At 33.9% G+C, this 24121-nt stretch overlaps 2 protein-coding genes across 8 annotated transcripts in view; both read right to left on the bottom strand.

The window, feature by feature from the left end:
- LOC129249501 (uncharacterized) overlaps positions 1 to 9184 on the bottom strand; it is a 175717-nt gene extending 166533 nt beyond the window's left edge. For all 7 annotated transcript variants that reach the window (XM_054889353.1, XM_054889355.1, XM_054889359.1 and 4 more), the window contains exon 1: positions 8421 to 9184. The gene's annotated coding sequence lies outside the window, so the exon portion shown is untranslated. The remainder of the gene's footprint in view (positions 1 to 8420) is intronic.
- Positions 9185 to 18849: 9665 nt separating this feature from the next.
- LOC129249507 (uncharacterized) lies at positions 18850 to 18978 on the bottom strand. The gene has a single exon (XM_054889367.1). The coding sequence runs from the start codon at positions 18976 to 18978 to the stop codon at positions 18850 to 18852; it is 129 nt and encodes a 42-aa protein (XP_054745342.1).
- Positions 18979 to 24121: the final 5143 nt, after the last annotated feature.

Below are 24121 nucleotides of genomic sequence, written 5' to 3'. Positions count from 1 at the left end.
TATTTTACAGATACAAGCAGTGTGAAGTTGGTAACACTTCATATATGTGTATATGTATATATATGCGCATATGTACATATATAAATTCACATAGTTGTATTTGCACATGCCCTCTTCCTGTGTGCATGGTAATGAACCATTTCTCTATGAGGATTATTAATTTGATTTACTTGAAGAATTTAAAATAAAACCAATTATATCTTCATCATCCTTACCGAATTTAAAATTAGTGACGACTAGTTGTTAATAATACCTGTTGTTTTAATGTTTTTATTATTAATTTATTATTATGTATGAAGAAAAAAATGTTTGATAATATTTAATGAGAATAGGACGATGATAGGAAAAGTAGGAAATGAAAGGGAGTGTTTCGAGTGTAATGTGTCTTGAAAAAGTCAAATCGATGATGGTGGCTCTTAGTGTTGTTGACTTATTAACGTCTAATGTACAATCGAAATTGAACATATCTGTCATGAATTTGATAAATGTTTCGTAATTTTTCACGTTTGTGTAAATGTAACTTGATCAATTCCATTGCAATTTCATTTACCTCCTTCTCTATATCCATACAAAATATCTATCAGATAAATAAAATTAAAATTTTCTTTTGAAAAATGCACGTTAAACTATCGTCAGTAAAACGACTTTACAGACAACCTCTTTTTTCAGTAGCTCTTTATTAGGTCTTCTCCACACATACATATGATTGTCCCTCTGAACTAAATATGTTAATCTTGCTTTCTTCTGCAAATAAAACGTGCTTCCAGAACTCGAAATCCTTATCACCATGACCTCTTGCAAATTTTATTCTCTTGTGTCGGTTAATCTCGTTGATAAAAGGTTTTATCGTGCAACTCTTTCATTATTTATTCTTTCGAAACACTATATATATACTTTCGGAATTGCAGTTAATATAGGGTTTTTCAGTAAGAGCGCTTCAACTTTTGAACTTTTTTGAATAAAACATAAACGGTTTGACTTTTTTAACTAATTTTTTTTTATTATCGAGTTTGAACATATACATTTAAGTATGAAATTCGATTTCTTTTGCATGACCACCGCGTGCACGTTTTACGAAGTCCAATCGTTGAACCCAATTTTCGACCAGTCTTTTGCATAAATCGACCGAAATTCCAGCAATTTCGCGTTCAATATTGGCTCTGAGCTCACAAATCGTCGCCGGCTTGTTACTGTAGACCAATGACTTCACATAATCCCAAAACGGGACGGCTTGTTAAATGGACCGTAAAATGGCCGTAATGCTCTTAAAGTAGCAGCAACAGAACGATTATTTTCATAAAAAAATTGCACGATTTGCAATCGTTGCTGAAGTGTGTAGCGTTTCATGATGAAATGTATACTAATGAGGTTTACAAATAACAAGCGAAAAATAAAAAATATTGCGTCGTTCGCCCTCCCTATCGGAAAAAAGTTGAAGCGCACCTATTGAACAACCCTATATTAAGGCGTTGAGCGACTTCTGTTGCGAGCTTAGGAGCGCTCAAATTTGGAGTTTTCTCCGTTCATCTGCATCCGAAAACAGTTTGGTCGCCCCTATTTCTTCCTATTTTCCACGGATGTTGTTTCTTTGCAACGTTTTGTCACGTCGTATACAGTCGATCGGGGTCTACTCACTATTTCTACGATTTCCTGAACGGTTTTATCCTTTTCATGATGACTAATAATTAAATTTCTAACTTCAATTATGCTTTGTCCACGCTGTCTACCCGTGTTTATAATTTGGATTTTTATTCAACAAACCACGACTGAAATTATATTTTAATTTATTAAGTTTGGTTATTTCTTCGCGCCGTTCTACCGAGAGCAAATTAATTGTGGGATTCCCCGTTTTAAAGTGTCACACAATCGCAATAATGTTAGATGTCCGACTTCTTTTTTAACACCAATTTTGCGAATGCTGCCTGATACATTTTTTATAACAAGGAGGTAATGGATTTGTAAATTTTTCTTACTATTTTTAAAATCCTATTTGAATACCCAATAGAAAATTATTAAAGTAAATTTTGAATTTGAAACTGCATGCCAAGTATGTATGTATGTCCGAGTTTTTTATTGAGCCACTGTATGAACATATTCAAAGTTAATTGTATTTATCGTTAATGGTTCTTTCTTTAAAGGTTTTAATTTGTATGTACATATGTATATACATACATATCTATTATACATATATACTTAATATTTACCCTTTCACCAAAACTTTGTAGGTATGTGACGAATTGTGTAATTGATCATCACTTTTAATGCGTGAATCAAATTTTTTCAAAGTAAATAAAATTTTTGATCAATCAATATCAATATCAATCAAGCTCTTACAAAAAATGTGCATATCTACATACTCGTATGTATGAGCATGTGTGCGTACATGGACACATGAATACCAGAAAAGCGTTCAGCCAGGCACTTAACTGATAACTAAATTACAAATATGTAAATATATCCATACATATATACATACAATATAGGGCCCGACATCCACAGACATTATAAGAAAAGCATTGCAAACATACATACATACATACATACATACATATGTATGTACACTTTACGCGATTACAAAATAGGCGATAACAGTGATTGACAAATATAAATTTGATTAATTTATTACAAAAATATACATAGTAAGAAAATCACACTGTTATACGATATTTGAGTGCATGTTTGAAGTGGCTCAAAAATCACGTTGATTTTTGACAAGTTTTTTTTTGCTGACGCCAACAGCGTTGGCCATTCGTTATATGGAGATGATGCGCAACACCGTGAAGAAAAAGCTTGAAACTTAGATTGTGGATATGTGGAGAATGAAATACACTTTTATAAAAAAAAAAGAATATTACATAACAATAAAATTATAATACAAACTGAAAGTAGTGCAGCGCTAGCATCGGAGGCTTTCGACTGGCAGGTTGATTATGGCTCGATTAGATCCGACGAAGTAGATCAGTATCTTTGAGATAGTTATATAATATAGATATGTTGGCTTCGGTTGGGTTTTTTAATATTTCAAGAGGGTCAATGTTACGAAAGTAATAATGTTTAGTCGATGCAAGGTTCGGGCATGAAGACAGAAGGTGATTTATACTCAGGGTAGAGTTGCAAAACGGGCATAGGTTGGGTGGAATGCCTTGAAGTATATGGGCGTGTGTAAGTATTGTGTGGCCTAGTCGAAGGCGGCTGTATGGTGTGACCATATTCGTTGGAATTGACTCACTAAAACCTGGTTTTACACGCTTAGGATTAACTAAGGAGTAGGGATGGTTATAGTTACTCCACTCGCGTAGGAGGTCACTTTGCCTTTGGTGTTTTATGAGACTGTAGATGTCATGTTTAAAGATGATATTGGTTGTAATGGTAGGGGTGATTCTCATTTGTTTTGCAATTTGGTCAGCATGTGTAGTACCATTAATATCTGTGTGGCCAGGAATCCACATAATTTTAATTTTTTGTGGTTTAGTAGTTAGTGTCTCTCTTATAAAATCCATTATGTAGTTAGAGTTGTTGTAGTTCTGGATGGCCGAAAAGCACGATAAGCTATCAGTGCACACTATGAATTTGCCCTTGTTTTGGATTGCATACAAAAAAGCGATAAAAATTGCAACTGCTTCTGTTGCAAAGATAGAGCAGAATGGGAATAAGAGCCCATAAGTTATTATTTCGTTTTGCTCTTTTACGACAGCATATGAAGTCTGTTCTGTCTTAGACCCGTCAGTATAGATCAGCTTCCAGCCCATGGCTCTGTAATTCGCTGCGATTTCAGAAAAAATGGATTTATATTCTTCACGAGATGTTTTAGCTTTACGTTTAAGTGCTAAATTGTTAATAAAGGACGCCTCTTTAAGTAGCCAGGGTGGGTTTCGATGTTACTGATTTGAAACCTTTGCAGCGGTAGGTTATTATCTTTAGCAAATTTGAGACAGAGATGGATGGTTGACGGTGTCTTAGGAATACGCTTTCGAAGAATATTAAAATTGAATAAGAAACCAATAAATTTTTAAAACTTGCCAATAAGGTCCTGTGTTATAGTTATTTACCGTATGCTTCCATTTAAAACCACGTGTTGCATTCGAACGCGGTCGTTACCTGTACAGCAAGCAGACTGGCGCACGCTCACCATAAATAAATTCTGAAGAAAATAACACAAATATGCTCCTGCGTAAAAAGTAATTACTTTCTAGAGTAAAAAAGCAATTAAATTTTAAACGATTTTTCGTTATATGGAGAGAGACTTTAGCACTAGATTTACCACACCACTCAAAATGACCGCTCTGGCAATATAAACTGAAAATTGTTTTTGTAGCTATAATTAAAGAATCAGTTTTATGAACTAAATATATGTGATGCTTTCCATTTCAATTCAACCGGGCTATTCGGGTCATGTTCTTCGATTTCGATGTAACTCAAATATGTTGCTCTCTGGTCAAAATAATGAGACACGTATTTTTTTGTTCGCCCGAAAAAAATTTTTTTCAAGAGTTATCGGCAATTTTGTTTTTCGGCTCAAACTCAATTTTTTTTAATTATATAAGAAAAAAATTTTTTTAAATGCCCATAACTTAGTCAAAAATGAACCGATTTTAATAATTCTGGGTTCAAAATGATCGTCATTACTTACAGGAGCGACTTAATGTAGAAAAAATTGCAAAAAAGTAGTTGAAAATTTTTTATTTAGCAAAAAAGAAAAAAATTGAGATTTTTTCGAAATTCAATATTTCAAAAAGTGTATTTTTTTTTTTTTATGACTTTTTCTAAATCAAGAAGACACCTCAAACTTCAATTGAGCAGAATGCCCAGTAGCTAAAATGAGTTGTTTTTGAGTAATGAATTTTTGAGTAAAAAACCTGTTTCGCACTTTTTGTTTTTTGCAAAATAAAAAATTTTCAAATACTTTTTTGCAACTGTTTCTACATGAAATCGCTCGTGTAAGTAATGACGATCATTTTGAACCCAAAATTATTAAAATCGGTTCATTTTTGACTAAGTTATGAGCAGTTAAAAAAAATTTTTCTTGAATTTTTCGTGAATTTTCAGACTAGCTGAGTGAACTGATTTTACATAGAAATTATATCATCCGGTATTTGGGTTTTTTGGCAGTAAACTAGTGTAATCTCAAGTTTCCAACACATACCCGTTCTTGATTAGCAAATACCTCAAAAGGGTCTGAAACCTATTACTAATAATAGACCAATTCAAGAAATTGCATTGAGAATTAAAAAGGGAAATTAATTGAGCAATTTATAGCAGTCATTTTTTCACAGTTCAGTAGTCAGACTTGTACGGAACTAATTTACTGTGTGTGCCATATAATGTGAGATAATGGAATCACATTGCTCGTAAAAGCTTTTTTTATTACGTATAACACGGATTATTTCACTATCGCGCCAACTGTAACTGAGTCACATGTTTGCATATGGAATGTATAGATAAAACATTGAGCAAGTAATAAGTAATTTTAACCTATTACTTCCAAATGGGTATTTAACTACTCATTAAACAAAAGACAATATCCCGGAAATGTTTCTTACACAGCCAGCAACTTCCATCACTTAGAATCGCTTTTCTTTTTAATTAGTAAAAAAAGTTATTCAAAAACTAAATTGGAGGACTGCGTAAGAAAATGGATTATCATTTGATTAATCTCCTTAGATCTTTAGATTAGTCTACTTACATATTTTGAGTAAAAAAAAATTTTCTTTTGAATATCGTCGCCCAATTCTTCTGAATTGCTGATGGCATGAATTTGCTATAATGTAACATGGGCAATTCTAAGCAAACTATAATGTCTTATTTAATGAAACTTGGTGGAGATGTGAGAGAGTGGTTCAGGAATAATCTTTATAACTCCCAATTATTCCAGAAATAATAGTTTGGTAATAATTTGCCTTCAAAGTGCCCTCGGGAACTTCGCTATAGTTTGGCACATTATATTATAATATATCCCCCCTAACAACCTTTTTTTCAAAGCATCTTACATTATGCTAAATTTTACCCGATGGCATCAACATCATGTGGCGGTGTAAAAACATTTACTTTGTCTGTATATTGAGCTCCAACTATCAACTTCTGCTTCCAGATCCTCACAAGTCATAAATTTTCTTTGCTTTTCTTTTTTAACAATTTTTAATAAAATATAAGCACACATTATAGCATAATATTATTTGTTTTCACTTCGTAAAACAGTTGATTTGAACTGTTCCCTAAGGCGATAAAAAAATGTACCGTTGATAACAAATTTGACATTCACTAAAAACCTATTGCATATTTAAATACCCGTTGCAAATCCCAGGAGAGACAAAAGTTACAAATATGAAATTTCAGAAGCCACTTGTCTGTAAATTAAAAAATAAAATAATAGCACGGCGGAATCGAGGACAGCCAGTAATGGGTTAAAGTGAGTTCTTCGTTTTTATTTTAAAACTAATCCAAGCGATATTCAAGGTGACCATATTAAGACTTCCAGACCAAACCATACGTATGTATATTAAATTGCAGATGCACAGACAAATTACAGATGTCTTCAAAAGAGGCACAACTCGAAATTTCTTATTTTTCAGTTAACATATGGAATTGCTCGTTGTTAGTCTGTTTACTAATACGCCAAATTATACCTCATATTTGTTAGAGTAAATTGTGGAAAAAACAGTTAGTTTTCATTTATTGTTACGAAGGACACTGCGCGGCGATAGGCCAACATTTCATATTTTTAGTTGTGTTGTAATATTCAAACCGGTTATTGAAAAGAGACATGTTTCGAGTTAAGACTTTTTCCTTTTTTTTAATTGTTCTTCACTTCCTCTAAATCCTTGAATATCATCAAAGGTGGCATAACTAAATAATAAATTCATTAAAAAAAGCGCGAAAATTTTATCAAAAGAGATATAATTTAAAATCAAAAAAATCACTTTTTCTAACAGTCTTTAAAAACAATTTTACTAATATACGCAATAAACAACGTTTTTTTTTTTAATATTTTATAAGCTCAAAAACAGTTTTTTTGGTTTTCTGAAAAATTACCAATTTTGAGTTGTGCTACGGCTTGACTTTAGTATGCGATATGTATGTATGTGTGTATGTCAGATATTCTTCTTAGCTCCACAATCCGTGGTGGACCATAACTTCAAAGTGTCTCGAAGGGAAAGAATGTGCAACGAGATGGCAGATCGAAAGAAATTAAGCCTTTCACCTCTTTTTTCCAATCCCCTTACATCGCCTTCACGTGGTGAGCCTGTTAACCTAGTGCGGAGATCAAGTAGCTATCTTTTTACAAGAAAGAACAAACCTTGGTAGATGCCCTAGGAACGAAAGACGTAAGATGAGCACCCCCGAAAAGGGGACTGGCCTTTAGGCAGACAACCTAATGTCAGTTTAAAAAAAAACTTTTCTTGACACATCAACAACAGCATGTCAGATATGCTATCTCTAAATAAGCTAAGATTAACTACCATATGGGCAATATTTTCAACGCATACAGAGCTAGAAGTCCAGTGCAGGAATTCTCGAGCGACCCTGACAATAAAAAGAGTCGGCTTATTCGGAAGCAAAATAACAGGTCTACAAAATTCACTATTTTTTTATAAATGAATGTTTTTCGATTCTGTTGTCCAAATTATCCATCACATGATGGTTTTGAGGTAAGTTAAAAAACGTTTTTCGAAGTTTTCAAAGACACTTTTCTCAAAAACTTTGCTCTAATTCTCAAAAACTCTGCTCTTTCTAGTAAGAATTAGCGGCTTCACAAAAATGTATGAACCACATGTATTTGCAAGCACATATGTATGTATATATGTACGTAGATATACATATTTCATATCAATCACAATTTTTTGTATTTATTTTTGTTGCCTTCAGTGTCCTTTGATTCAGGTTTTATTTATTTTTAAACCATTTACCCAATTTGAAGAATAGTAATGCTAGTGACTTCTATCACACGTTGTTTTGAAATTTCATACATATGTAATTTCAGAGTACATATACATAAATACATGTGTACATGCATAGAGATACACCGAGTAGTAACTGTTATTAAACAAATGTATTCTATCCATGTTTGGAATTTCGTGCCCACAATGGATTTCAAACCTAGTCCCACAAATCTATTCGACTACGACGGCCGATATACATACATACATACCTATAATATATACCTAAGTAATATGCAAGCAAAGAAATAGCTTACGAACATTCACACATCTGCGGAAGAGTATATACATATGCATACATATACATGAACTCATGGTACACTACCTACATAGGTAGGGTAGGTAGGTGCATAGGTAAATACTAAAAACGAAGTATATTTTACAAAAAAGAAAATGCAGTAGACTACTTGTCACAGATTTTCCCATAAGAATGCCCAAAAGCAGTATTTGCCCAATTAAAAATTTTTAATTATTCCTGTTAAATACCTGAATATTCCAATTCACGTACATATGTATGTATGTAAATGATTTCGTTCAATTTTCTCAAATTTCCGCGTCGGCCTGGCTCACACTGACTTAGTTGCATTTGTTTGGTAGCTTACACTTCCGTTCTGTTTTTATTTAAAGCGTGAAAATCACCTTTTCGTTCTTTGAAATTTTAATTATGCTAATTTTATTTATGCAACATTGTTTCCAGATTACAAAATTTCGTCCTTGACTTATTATGTTCACAAAACTATACACTTCTCGACTCCTTTAAAACTTTTTATGAATGTACAATAAATGGTTCAGCTTCATATTTCCACAAAAAAATGCATCTACTGCATATGTATGTAAGTGCATAGTTCAATTTTTATGCTGACACATTGCATTTTACAAAATTGACAGCACACAAATGCGCGCGTACTCTCTGCAAGGCACTGAACAAGCAAACACGCCGACAAACCAACAAAAAAAACCGTCTACTTTCCCACTACATTTTTTTATTTTGTTTGTAGTGGATGTATGCACATATTTTTAATTTGCTTTGGAAACGCTTTTGCACACGTCTTAATATTGTATATATTTTAAGAAATTTTTCTATTACACAAACCGCCACGAATCGACAACACAACACAACAACCCGAACGACTCACTGGAAAAAGCAAAATGAAACCTATAATAAACAGATAATGCACTGAAAGTGTAAACTCAACAAAATTCCAATTCTGCTTTGCTCGTTTACTTGCAAGCAGAAAAAAACTGGCAATCGACAGCGTCGCTGCACACAAATGTAAATGTAAATTGAATTTTTCATTTTTGAAATAGCACCACTGTGTCAGTGTTTAGTGTTGCAATACCCTATTTATAACTTATTTCCCTTTTAAGAAAAGGGAAATTGGAATACACACTTATGAATTTATTTATTTCTTAAATAAATTTGGAATTTATGGAAGGAAAATTAATAATTTTTTCATTTGAAACTGAATCTAGTGTTTTTAAAAAATTTCAATTAAGTCAAATTAAATAAAAATCGTACATAAATAAATTTCACATACGGCAACACAAACGTCCGAATTCACCACTGTGGTGTTTATGTTACAAAACATCTGGGATAACAAAACATATACAATAATTTGCTTTCTAGCTAAACTAAGTTGTTGTTGTTGTGCAAGTTGTTCCTATATGCAAAAATAAATTAATTGCGAAATAATTGGTAAATCGTTATTTTTAAAAGCATTTTTAAGTACTCAACAACAGCCACTATTTTCATTTTCAGATTTTCATCTCAATTCATTTGACAAGTTTAGGCGCCATGCCTAAATAAATTATTAGAATTATACTAAGAATTTTGTTTTCCAAATTACATACACATATATATATTGCAATTAGTTTATTCGTATTTTTGCCATCACCAGGCATTGGCAACTCACCTACACTAATCCCTTAATTTATATTCAAGCTTTCTGAAAGTCACTGGGCAAACTTTCACGCCCCAAATTATGCTTTCTTTTAACAGTTTTCTTCAGTTATTCGTAATTTCATTAAACGAACTAATTTCTATTGCAGAGTTTAATAAAAAATGGGGCCATTTGTAGTGAAATGTGAACTGTCAAGTAATTGTCTTTTGCACGTAGAAAGCGCATTCGCGGTTATAAAAGGGGGGCTGACGAATAGCTTTTGTTTGGAAGTTCTGAAGATGCCAAAATCATCGAGGCAATTTTTATATAGCATAGAATTCTTCTTAACTTATGATGTCTCACGACGCTTAGTATTGAACATATTCTCAAGAACTATACAGGATTCGGTAACCCCAACAATAAAGTAGAAGAAATTCATGATTACAGAAATAAGTTAAAATAATAGCAGATGTGTTAAGGAAACATTTACTTCACGAAGCAATCACTTTTCAACCACCCTAGTGACTGTATTAATGCATGAAATATATGTAGATTAAAAAAAAAAAAAAATTAAAATAAATAACAATGAAATAAAAACAAAAAAAAAGAAGTTTAAAAAGTACTAATTTTGTGAATAACTCGTATTAGGTTGCCTCCACATTACAACAAACCAAAAAAAGATATTTCTTTTCACAATAAAATAATTGAACAGCGATCCTCGTCGTATGGTATATTCTCTCTCATATGCACGATTTTATTCGGCCCTTTCAACAACAGAAAGGAGGGTGATAAAAAGTGATCGGTAATTTTTTCTTTCATTGAAAAAAAAAATTGTTAAATTCTATGCTTTTTCTGTCCAAACTTTTACAAATTGAAGTGCACAAGCTTAAGTGTATTAAAACAAAACCATTCCGAGAGACATTGTTTTAACCCATTGGTTGGCTGAGAGCAATTTCGCATATTATTCACTAGAGTTGCTTTCGTCTAAAAAATGGTATCGATAACGGTAGTTACATGCATCTGCACAAAGTGTTTTTAAATTATAACTCATTTGTAACACTTTTAACAAAGTAATTTAAAAAAATGCTGTAATATTGGTGGACAATTTTATCAGAATTCCACAAGACGTTTTTAAGTATGCCATTTTTTCGTAAAATTATAAAACAAAACGATGAATTCGTAAATGAAATAAATTTCAGCAAATGTAGAATTAAATACTCCCTCAAAGAAATATTTTTTCAAGCTAATTTTATACCATCGTTGTTAAAATTTGCTCACAAGTTATTTTCCATAGCAGCAAAACAAATGACTTCAACTGCTACAACAACTACAAGTGAAAAATTACTTTGAAGTCAAGACAAAAAACAATCGAGGTCGAAAACCTTAAGTACGAGGGCTATATGAGATTTACCATGCATTGACAAGAAACAAACTATTTTGTGTGTAAAATTTACTTTATTTTGACACACTCGACACACTTAACCTAAAAAAAATAAAATTCCTGCAACTCCTCAAAATACGACGAACTCAACATCGTTAGAACCAAATTTTTTTCCGCAAGGCCTTTTTTCATATGTAAGGGGTCCCGGTGGTTTAGAACTCGAAAATACCCTAAGTATTTTCAGGATGTTTTTTACAATAACAAATGAAAAACGATATTTACAGTTTGTAGGCTTTTTATTTAACTTCTTTTACATACAAAAACGAAAAATAATTTTTTTTTAAATTTCAATAATTTTAAAAATGGCGCTGAAGTTGACCCTCCCGAAAAATTGGACATGAATAGTGTTGTCCATTTTGGCACTTCTATTTATCTGAAAACTAAAAAAATATTGATCAGCATGACTATGTCCCACTACTAAAATAAAAAAAATTGACAAAATGGCGCGATTTTGAATTCGACACTTTAAAATTTGGGTTTTTTTCAGTTTTTTAAACAAAACAATACGAAATAATTTAAATAATAATATGATTCTAGTACGGGCGATGATGTTGTGAACAACATATTAATATTTCAGACGATTCGGTTGAATAGTTTTTTTATGACAACTCCAAAAAATTCGTTTCGAGATAAATGAGTAGACTGTAGAAAGTATGATATTGTGAATTTCTGCATAAAAATTTCACAGTATATTCTAAAGATACTATACTTTCGAAATATCGAAAAAACAAAAAATCGATTTTTTCAAATTTCTAGACCACCGTAGAATTTCTAGACAACTGTACAATCAAGAAATAATCTCTAGGTGCTAAATCTAGAGAATATGGTAGATGAGAAAGCAATTCGTATACTAACTCATGGAATTTCGCCCTGGTGGCGACGGAAGTGTGTACTCATGTATTATGAGCAATCGCGGCACCCACCGCGGATAAAGCTTTTTCATATCCAAATGAATTGTTCAAATATCTTGAATCCATTCAATTGAAAAACCCACAATCTCAGCAATCTCACGCTCTTTCACCCCCCATTTGTTTACCACAAATTGTGAATTTTTTTAATAATTTCAGAATTGTAACCCCACAGTCACGTCTTTCAGTAAATGTGTCTTAATATCCGTCGAATTTCTGTTTTGACTTCATCCCATTTTCTCATGTGGGCACCTTGCTGGCTTTACATTTAATTTTCAAAATGGCATCAAACAAATCCAAAAATGATACAATAAGTGATAGCGAGGCTCCGGGAATATATAAACAAAACACACGCTTTTCAAAATTGCGAAAAATATGGTAACGGTTTTTGGAAGACGCCACCTTCTGCATTCAATTCGCCTTGAACTAAATCGGATTTTGAATTCGCGCTTGACACAGTAAAATGAAAATTGAGTTGTTAAACTAAGAAATGACAGTTGATGTTAAGATAGCGGTGACAAGAAATTCGATACAAGTATTTTTTAACATTGAAATTCGCGGTCTGCACCTTACATATTTCTTCTAACAGAGATTTCATAAAATAACCTATAGAAGGTGAAGATGTGTGGTAACCTCATTGGGACAGTCTGCGCTGTCCTCATCAAAACTGCTTATACGGCCTTGTTATAATTTGGGTCTTCGATATTTTATAGTTAACAATGAAGGTACAGAGTCCTCATAAAACACTTTTAGTTCCGTTTTAATTTCATCATTGGTTTTCCTTTTTCGCAACTCAAATTTTTTCAACTGTTGCATATCTGTCATGTTACGTCACGTCTGCAGCGTTACGTCACGACTCCGTTCCGTTACGTTCATAGTAATTAGCCCAATATTCCATACAAATACATATGTAGCACTCGCGAATTAGACAATATTGCGGATAATTATGTATATCACGAGTTAAACGCATTAGTTTCCAAAACAGACTGACGCCAACACTGAACTTGACTCGGGCTAACAGTATGGAGCAGAGTGGCTCAAAGCAAGTCCTTTGGATTTTTCATTGTTTTTGTTTTTTTTTGTTTTAGTTGCATGTTTGCGCGTTTTATGTTCATTGCACACAATACAACCACAATAAGACAACAGCAAATATGCAATGAACTTAATGATTTTAACTTCCGCTCATCGCCCGCCGACCACAACCGGGTGTCAACCAAAGAGCCAAGCGAAATGCCAACAAGTTCAGCTGATTGCCAATCGTTGGCTTTATAATTACGTTCGACTTCGGTGGATGGATGCCTGCGTTCCACAATGTATGCATACAAGTATAAGAGTATATGGGTGTAGCCTTTCGTGCAGCCACCAGCAACTAGTTCGAGGTACGAGATATTTAATGTATTTCCCACTATTGATTTATTTTTACAAACGATGTTTGTTGTTCTTAGCATGCAATTTTAAATGTCAAGATTTGTAAGTAATTCATATATGTATGTATCTACATACATGCATATGTAACTGTGTAGGTGGGATCCTTGAAGTTCGTAATTTGCTTATGTAAAAAATTCAAAACCCATCCACAAATGAGAGGAACTGCATATAAAACAGATGCGGTCTGTTTGTATGTTGCAATGTAAATCCAGCGACGTTCGTATTAACATCTACTTTAGTTGTAAATCGTATAGAAAAGGGGCGTGTTACCATATGTACCTCCATTGATTATGCACGCATGTGGAAAAGGTCTCTTGTGTGCATAAAATACGTAACCATTTGCATTACGAAACACTTTAATACTCTTTCTGTCGCCATGCGCTCGTTAAATCCTTCAATTCGGTGCTACTGCCAACGGCCAATTGCCAACTACATACATACATACATACATACATACTGTTGAAGGCGAAAAGTAACATTGAAAGAAAACGTCCTTGTACTTGAAATTTTGCAAATCTACCAGCTGGCGGCCCATATTGGTGCACATTGAATCTTCCACACGTGCGGATATACTAGCATCACATTGAAGGGAGGTGTGGCAAAGGCTTCTGGGTAATGAAGGGCTTTTTTCAGTTTCAGTTGCACTGCAGCGGAAGCTAACCACTTACAGGAAATGAAACTGAAGAGGTCAATGAGTAATGCAGATACGCATTTTTTAAATTTACTTTGAAATTAATTAAAGAAATTATAGTTAAATTAGTTTTTCAAGTTGCCGATGCAAAAAACGTGTTTCTTTTTATTAAAATTGAAAAAGTAATAAATTACAATCACAAAATTAATCAAAAAAGCACGAGCAGTTAGGCCACCAGCGTCGGTTAAAAAGTATTAATTTCAGTATTAAAGTATTCTGTTTCAAGTGGGGCAAAAGAAAATTTTTTTCTTCGTTTTTGGTACTGTGCTCACATAATTCATCCTATTTGAAAGGGTAAATTGAATCTTTGCACTTATATTTTTAACTTTACTTCATTCATTGAAGGGCTTATATGTAAGTATATGCTATTAGTAATATTCGTAAAAGAATTTTGTAATTAAAGGGTATTTCAAAGTCAAGCATGTAATAATCTAGATGCTTTCAAATTTCCCAATTTTTATTATTTTATGTGAAAAATTACATCATTTATTATTGAGAACGTCGAGATATCGATCTTTTCAACAGAATATGCAGTTTTTGGTCTGCCTGCCAATTTTCTATCCTCGTCAGAATCAGTTTCTTGAAATTTTATAACCAACCGTTGAACTGGCGACTCATTCTGACGATTATTTCCACAAAAAAAAAAAACACGAATTTTGCGATATGTTGGTATTTTTTTCTAATAGCGGTCGCCCTTCGACAGACAATGATAAACCTCCAAGTGTATTTTTGGCATGAAAAGCCCCTCATAAAAACTATTTGCCGTTCGGAGTCGGCTTAAAACTGTAGGTCCCTCCATTTGTAGAACAACATCAACACGCACGCCACAAATGGGAGAAGGAGCTCGGCAAAACCCTAACAAAATTATACAAGCCAATTATTTTTTTATATTTTTTTTAATGTTCTTAAGGGTCGACCATTTTCATTACAATTTTCAATCATTTTAACGCGTTTTCTATTGTACATTTGTGAACTTGGCAAACGTCGAATATGACATAAAAATGTACCGTCTACGAATTACTCACTGCTGATATCTAGGCGCCACATTTGAGAGACCTTTTATTTATCAATGGGTAAGAACAGGAGCAATAATCCTTCCGAAAGAAAGTCCATATGGGGTTCATACCAAAAATTTCAAACTGTTACAAAAGTAACGGAACTTTTATTTGACAAAAATTTAATGCGAAAAACACATATTTTAATAAATGGAATATTTCAAAATTTGTCACGATATAAGCACAGGAAAATGGCAGCGGCTGATGACAGAAAACTAGCCAGGTAGAATAAGGCAGGTGCTTTTTCGATCTCAACTGAAAAGAGCACAAATGAACGTGAATTATGGAGGTAAAATATCAACCCAAACTGTACGAAACCGACTTCAGGAAAATTGTTCGAAAGGACCCATTACTAGATATAATTAATTGTCTGGAGTGGCGGGTCCAAATTTAATGAGTTTCGAGAATGATGGAAGTACACTAAAAAACAGTTACACATAGTGGTTCATCGGTTGCGATATGGGTGTTATTTTCCATCATCAGGAGTTGCTCACGTGGTAAAAAATTCAAAGCAAAATCAATGGAATTATGTGCAAGAAAATCTAGCACACCCAAATTGTATAAAAACTGTTGAGTGGCGTAAATGCAATAATTAATTTGTGCGAAATTATGAAGAGATTAGGAGTTACAACTCGATTATAATAAAAAAGATTCATTGCAATAAAATTTCTGATTTGTATTATAATTTTAAGTTCTCAAGCTCTTAATTAAGATATTCACCATTTGATAAAGTAAATTTGAAAAAATTCCATTACCCAACCCCTATTGCTTTCTGCCGCCCATTGATGTCCATTTTTCTGAGATTTACTGCCCACTAGCTATTCGTACCAAAATATCACCCAAGATTTTTAACTAGAATGACGTAAAAACTACTACAATTATATTGGTAACAGAAACCTATAACAGTAATAACAACTATATTTTCACACCAATGAGGAAGCATTTACAAACACAAACTTACATGCATACACATGCATACAAGCATATATGCACTCTATGCAAAATACCCGATACATAACAATGTTTTTGTTAGGATAGGATAAGAGCAGAAGCAGAAGCAGCAATAGCAGTGGTCGCTTGCAGCTTGCAAATATTGTATATAAAGCACTTACTTAAATATACATGCATACGTAAGTATATGTGTATGTAAGTAAATAACCGCCGCTTGGGAGAATTATAAATTCGCACTCTCTCATAAACTCAACTAAACAGAAATTCAGTCTCCAACAAAACTTATGTATTGCCCGGCTCGTTGCGTACGTGTGCAGGCAAAACATCTGATTTTGTATTTTTGACAGCTGCACAAAAGCTCTCCAGCGCACAAATACACACATACTTAACCAAGTGTCTAGTGCTAATGCCGAATTGTCAAATGGTAAGAAAATAGTCCTGCGCGCAAGACTGACAGTTATTGCTGCAAAGTAATGGCATAACCGCCTTACATCTGTGCACACATTGACATAAGTGGTTTCCTGCTGCCCTGCAGGCAAGATGTGAGCTAATGAAACAGCTTTCTGGTATAGAACTGGTACGATTTCGCCAATGAAAACCATTGCTCTACATATTTTGCGGGGTAGCTACTTTTGTCTTCAGGGTTTAACAGCGTCGAAGTTGCTTTGAGTCGAGCTGAAAGATTATACATATAATATGTCACATTTCAATCTTTAATCTAAAGGGTCTTTCAAAAGAGGTGCATATGTGTTGTTTTAAAATAAAACATGTAAATATTTATATTCTTTCGGGTTTCACTATTTTTATTCAAAACGAGGCTCTTAATAATTATATTTGAAGAATTACATCATTTAAATGTTCACCATGAGCACGTCTACAGTTAAAATCCGTCAAACAGTCGATTTATGAAAGCCTAATTGTTGAGAACGTCGAGATATCGATGTTGAAGGTTGTTCAGCAAATTTTGCGCTACAACAGCAATATTCGCAACGGAAATTCCAGTTTTTGGTCTGCCAGTCCTTTTTCTATCCTCGAAAAAGCAAGTTTCTTGAAATTTGTTCACCAATCTTTGAATTGTCGACTCAATCGGTCGATAATTTCCACCAAAAAAAACACGAATTTTGCAATATGTTGTTCGACCATTTTCATAATAAATTTCAATGAACTCATACGCGGTGTTCTACCATGTAAAGTTGTACATCTGTGTACATGACGTATATCAAAGATGACATAAAAAAAGATAGTCTAGGAATTATTCACTACTGATATTCAGGCGTCACTTTTGAAAGGCCCTTTAGTTTAAGTGATTAAATTTTTAAATGATACATTGAAATGCAGTAATTTAAAAAAAATTAAGAGTGTGAATTGTATTAAACCTCAGATCACCATAGAGCAACTCAGTGTTCTATCCTATCGACTACAGCGTCGGCGGCTAGAGCACAGTTTTATTTCTCATGGATTTAATTCGTTGAATTTAACACTGATTCCGAAAAACTATTGAAAAACAGTGTACTTGATCTCTCCGTGGTACTCTTGCCCTCTAACCTACCGTACTTGATCTCATTTGTAGCATTTAAAACAAGTTTCGAACTAACAAAAAAAAATGATTCAGCGAATGCAATTGGCACTACCGAGGGCATTACAGTGTAAAATTCACCTGTTTTTTATATAGAAAAAACAAGGCAAGCGAACTGGTCAAAGTAATAAATTCACAAGAAGCTCAAGAATTCGCTACTACATAGTAGATTTTCCTGCAGGGTGTGATCATGCTAGTAGGTGTTTGGTTACTTGACGAACCCGCAAAAGACAATGCCTCTTTGATTTTTTGCATATATATATAAATATGCTCATATTTCACATCAGTGTGTGTGTGTACATAATGTGGGTGTAGGTGATCTAATGCGTTCCCAAGGGCTCAGCCAGAGCATTTAAATTTGTATAAATATTAAGTTAACGCCAAACAATAGCTGCTGGTTTTCATTTGTTCACTTTTATATTCCTGCATGTGTATTTGTATCTTACGTCGCACACGCTTCTCTATAAGGGCTTGCTCGTATCCACTAATAGGTAGTAAAACACTTTTGCACAGCAATCCATCAAAATATTATATAATAATTTTGTACGTCGTCCGCCGCAAGCAAGTTGCCACACACACACACACGCACACGCATACACATGCACGCACATGTCTCGGACGCGCTTTTGTTATCCTAGAGCTGTGCATAATGGCCGATAAGTAGTGGAGCATGCGAATAGTCTTTATTTGAGAAATCACTCAAAGAGTAGCATATTTTTAGGAATTTTTTCTTTACATACATTTACATTTCCAATATCTATTTGTACTGCACTTTCCAGCTCGTTTTTTATTAAAACAATCGGCCGCCGCTTTACACTTTTATTAACTTAAAAGTTCTAAAAAGCAAACATTTCATTGAAAATTCAATGCTTTTGTTCTACTAGACAGCTCCAAAAAAAATTTGTAGGTATGTACATATGTATGTATATGTATGATAATATTTTATAACTTCACTAGATTTTATGAAACGTATAATTTTGCACGTTTAAAGTGATCGCTTTAACACGTTTGAGTTTTGCATTAAATTTGCTGTTTTCATATAAACAGCAAATAGTTTTATATGATTTTTGTGAAAATTTGTAAATCTGTTTTCGTAGAATTGATTCGCTGCCATTTCTTTAGACGACTCGAACGATGACTGAATTTGTATGTACTGGCTGAAAATTTTCTTGGACCACCTCGGTGTAGCACAGCAGGCATAAGCAGACATGACTTTTGACATTTGTGGCGATGTGTGAAGAAAGGAAAAAGCTCCGGTGACTTGCTGCAGAAAGCTGATGTAAGTAAATGCATAGTACGAAATGGATAGCAAAGTAAAAAGAACCGGCTATTGAAATCAAATTACAAATGCCGCATTTATTTGGCCAAGTATTTGAAGTGTTTGCATGTAATTTATGGTTAATTCTTTCAAACGTTAAAATATTATTATTATTATCAAAATGGAGCTTCAACAATTTTCAAAAAAAAAAAATAGTAATAACAATAGGCGGCCACCGTTGCCGAATGGTTAGTGCGAGATTGCCATTCGGGAGTGGTATAAGTATAACTGGCGCGTACACCCTTTTTGGGTATTTGGCCGAGCTCCTCCTATTTGTGGCGTGCGTCTTGATGTTGTTCCACAAATGGAGGGACCTACAGTTTCAAGCCGACTCCGAACGGCAGATATTTTTATGAGGAGCTTTTTCATGGCAGAAATACACTCGGAGGTTTGCCATTGCCTGCCGAGGGGTGACCGCTTTTAGAAAAATGTTTTTCCTAATTTTGGTATTTCACCGAAATTCTAAACTACGTTCTCTCTGTGAATTCCGAATGGTAGTTACGTACCAACCCATTCGGCTACGGCGGACGCCTTCATCATCAAATAATAGAAAAGGTTTTTTCTGGCGTCAAAGTAAATGTGAAATATTATCGGGAAAGTATTGTGGAGGTTGCTTTGAAGTCGTGGGCAGACAAACATTTCGGTGGGAGACCATAGACGTTTCAATAGGACTCGACACCGTCTGGCAAATCTCGAGTGAGCCAAGAATGTCTAAAAAACAACGTTCCGAACTTCATAACGTCCATACAATGGCTTTCAAATTCACCAGATGCGAATCCGATGGATTATTCTTTTTGGGCCATTTTGGAGAGCAAGTTCCGAGGCGCTGAAAAAAGCCATTTTCCGCGAATGGGCCAAAATACCTACAAGTCACATTCGGGTAGCTTGCGATTCGTTTCTGGACTGCCTCAAGGCCATAGTCAAGGTGGCTATATCGAGCAAAAGTAAATTGATTCTTAATTTTGTATTATTTTCACACACTTTTTACTTTGAATTGAATAAAAGTAATTTTCCAAACTAAACTTATGGCCGTTTTGATTGGTTGCACTTCGAGTGCCGCACCCTGTATATACCTCACTCTCAGTTTTGAAGACGGAACTAGACAAGAAACTAACTCTGAAAGCACAGTCTATATTGGAAACCTCGAGCTCTCACTGTATTACCAAAAAAACTACGAACTTGCAAAACAAAAACACTCCCAAGGAAGGAATGTAAAATATTGGTTGCAATACTGACGAGACGTTGTCTCACTCCACATCACGCAATTAAAAAGGGATTGGTCTTGACCGATGAGCGTAACTTATACGAAGAAGAAAGAGGCACGTTAAAGCCCCTCCTTTGCCACTGTCCTGCTCTAAGCAGAACTCATTACAACTGCCTGGGATCGATATACTTTTCATCGTTGAGGGATATTGCTAACATAAGTTTAAACTGTTTATTAAAACTCGCTAAACATGCATCACGAACTATGTTTAACGCGACTCCAATAACGTTGGTAACGGAGCTTGTGGTGTAAGTGGGATCTATTAAGATTAGCCATATATACCTAACCTAACCTAACCTAACATCAGACGGACAACCTGAAATTTAGTCTTAAAATATAAAAATTAGGTTTGGTTTTTCTCCAATCTTAATAATATTTATGTCAGCTCTAATTGAAGTGGGGAGCAAATTTGGACGAGTTTTTTAAGTCGTTATTAAGATCCACGCATTTAACCAAGAATAGACGCGACGGTTGCGGTTGCGGTTGCGTTTCTTTTTTTTTTTGGGTTCAGCATTTGTAGGAATTTGAAGTAATTTTGCATAATTTATAACAGAGATATCACATTTTTTTGCTTTTTTGAAAATTATCGTTATATGGAAGATGGGCGTTCAACCCGCCTTGCAGAAAGACTATTGTATCATTCCAATGGCAGCTGGTTCTACGTAGCGGAATGACTCCGGTGTTTCCCGACCAAAGCCTGCTGCCCCAGTAAACTAGTCCTCTCTAGTGCGCTGATCCTCCCAATAATATGTATTTTTCTTTGTCAATGAGTGTTTATTTGTATAAGGTGGCTCAAAATTAATCATCCAATTTTGTTTTTGAATAACTTTTTTAATAAATAAAAAAATATTTTAAGTGATGGAAATCTTTATTTTGACCTTTACGTTTGTTTGTATAATTTAGCTGTCAGCGTCAAATATGATTGACGTACAACTCCGTTTGCAAAAATTATAATTTTTCCGATCGGATGATTAATTTTGCGCCGCCTTGTATTTGAAATACTTATATTCTTTGAACACCTTATGTTGTTTTAATTATTCAAAACTTCCAAAAATGTGATTCTAAAATAAAAGTTTTTTATGGAACAGATAATGTATTATTTAGTTTAAGAAATTACAATCTATGTAATATCAATAGTTTTTAATTTCTAATTTTCTTGTTCATATTAAGCGTCGTAAGTGATGTATTATTCCAAAGCGAAGCGAGTATATTTCAGTGTAAACTTGAACCCGGTCGTGCTCGCTTATGACAGACCTACTCAGTGTGGGTATGCGTATCAGGAGCTAACTTCGTCAACACAGAGACCTCCGGTACATTAAACACTTCAGTCAGTTCAGGAATCGCTAAATAAACGTACTGCACCTAGGAGCAAACGCGTCCACTTAAAAATACTAGACTCAAACATTTAAAAAAATCTCAGAGCAAACATATTTATTAAATATTATAAAATTATCTAAATTTTCTAAATAAAAAACATAAGTTTTGTTATATAATTAGCGCTAACATCCTTTTAGGCCGGGCTCTTCTTCCTATTTGTGGTATGCGTCTTGATGTTGTTCCACAAATGGAGAGGCCCTCGGTTTTATATCGCCTCCGAATGTCAGATGCTCTTTAGAGGAGCTTTTTCATGGCAGACATAGTCGAAGGTTTGCCATTGTCGTCTATTTGCCGAGGAGCCGCTATTTATTAGAAAATCCATCAACTTGTGTTTCGTATCCGGAGTTTCGAGCCTGGGTAATTCCGAATGGCCGCCTCAATGAGACAAAAACAAAAACATTTTTGTAAAAAAAATCACGATGGACCAAGTAAAGAGTTTAAGCACATGAAAATAAAAAGTAAAAAATGATAAGTTGATTTCGACGCGTCGCTTGCTTGCAGCAAATTTTTCTAAAATTATTTCACCGTGGAAATTTGAGTCTTTATAGATACAAATATCTGCTGTCCAGTTTACCACTCTTGTGAGATCGCATTTCTTAAATGCACTCGCTTGATTAAGGGCAAATATTTTTGTGTGTAAAATTTTCTTTCAGAGTCGTCAAAAAAAATTGTACTTCTCAATAATTTAATTATACTCTAAAAAATTGTTTTTGCCAGATTTAATTATACTCTAATAAAAATGTAGTTAGAAATTAAAACCCCTTTTACCTCGAAATATTAAGATAAAAAGACGTTTTGGTTGTAAATTATTATTTGTTTTATTTAATAATTTGTACGACCATCATTATTTAAAATTATTTCAGAAATGCGTTTTGGTACAAAGTCATAAAGAGATTTAAGGGGGGGGTAGGGTCACAAAATCGAAATTTTTTTTCTTCACTCATCTTATAGTAAATCATTTCAAGAATGTTGTGTCAAAATTTTAAGTGGATCGGAGCAGAACTCTCAAAGTTATAGCCTTTGTAGGCACTCTACCTCGAATGCGGAGCATCGATAATTTTTCAGAGTCATTTTTTCAAACGCTTTTTTCCCGAAACGACTTCTTAAAAGTCGGTGCCAATCACAACTCCGAAACTATTCAACCGATTCTTTTCAAATTTGGCACACGTTTTCTAAATCAAAAATACCTCCCCCCCCCCCCCCCACTGTTTTTTTTTATTTTTTTTTTTTTAAGGTTGTTTTTCATACTTGATTGGCACCGCAGAGCACCTCTCGAAAAACATATCTCCAAAAAAACTCTGTCTTGGGCTTATTTGTCAATATTTTATTATTAATATTTTTTAAAAACTTATTGAAAAGATGTACAATAACATGCAACTGATTTTATTAAAGTATCTTAAGCCATATTTCTGTAAAAAATTAAAAAAAAAAGTGTTTTTTTTAACGCTAAACCCCACCACCCCCTTAAGGTAGTTTAGAAAAATCGGGCACCAACTAACAAACTACCGAAGTAACGAAATTGTTGTGGGTACCCCTATTAATTATCGGGCGCACCAACGAATGAACATATATGGCTAAATTCTCGCCTTTATCATTCATTTCGGTATATGTATGTGTGATTTGTATATACATACATATAATTTATTTCAATAATGTCATAATCCAAAAAAAAAGGGTTTTGATAAGTATGCAGAAATGACCACCAGCTCTTCTTGTATGTTGTGTAAAAAATGCATGGCGATATGTATTAACAATATCTCATTAGATGAAAATATGTTTACTTTACTTAGGGAGGCATAGTTAATTGAAAACTTTGAAGCCGTTTTTCTCGACATTTTGGTTTTTGAGTTATGATACTATTGAATTGAACTACATCCAACTCGGTTCCACTATGCTGCTGCATACGACCGTTATGTTTGAAGCAAAATGTGATGGTAAATACACATATTTTGTTGCTGCGTTGCCATAGTAATCACCGGAGTGTGATTACCCTTTATAATGCCCTTGGGCACAGGTGCGCGGCACCGCTCTTTTGCTAATATTTTTCTCTAATTTACTCTTCGGACCCTATTTTAGAAGTAACCGTTCTGTTAAGAGTAAAACGAATTTAACAGTGGTGGATTTAAAAGCTAAATTCAATTATGCGCGATTGTTCGTTTAGAATTAGTTTTACAGAAAAGTAGGGTTAAACTTGAGCCAAAAAGTGGGGAACGTTGAGATATCATTTGCAATTCCCCACAGTAGTGTACCGTTACTATATACTTAATTTACTATGTACTGTTTAATTATATTTAGTTC

The sequence above is a fragment of the Anastrepha obliqua genome, chromosome 5 (genome assembly GCF_027943255.1).
Source record: "Anastrepha obliqua isolate idAnaObli1 chromosome 5, idAnaObli1_1.0, whole genome shotgun sequence".
NCBI classification, from domain to species: domain Eukaryota; kingdom Metazoa; phylum Arthropoda; class Insecta; order Diptera; family Tephritidae; genus Anastrepha; species Anastrepha obliqua.
The sequence above is the reverse complement of the archived record's forward strand: the minus strand, read 5'-3'. Positions and strand labels throughout refer to the sequence as shown.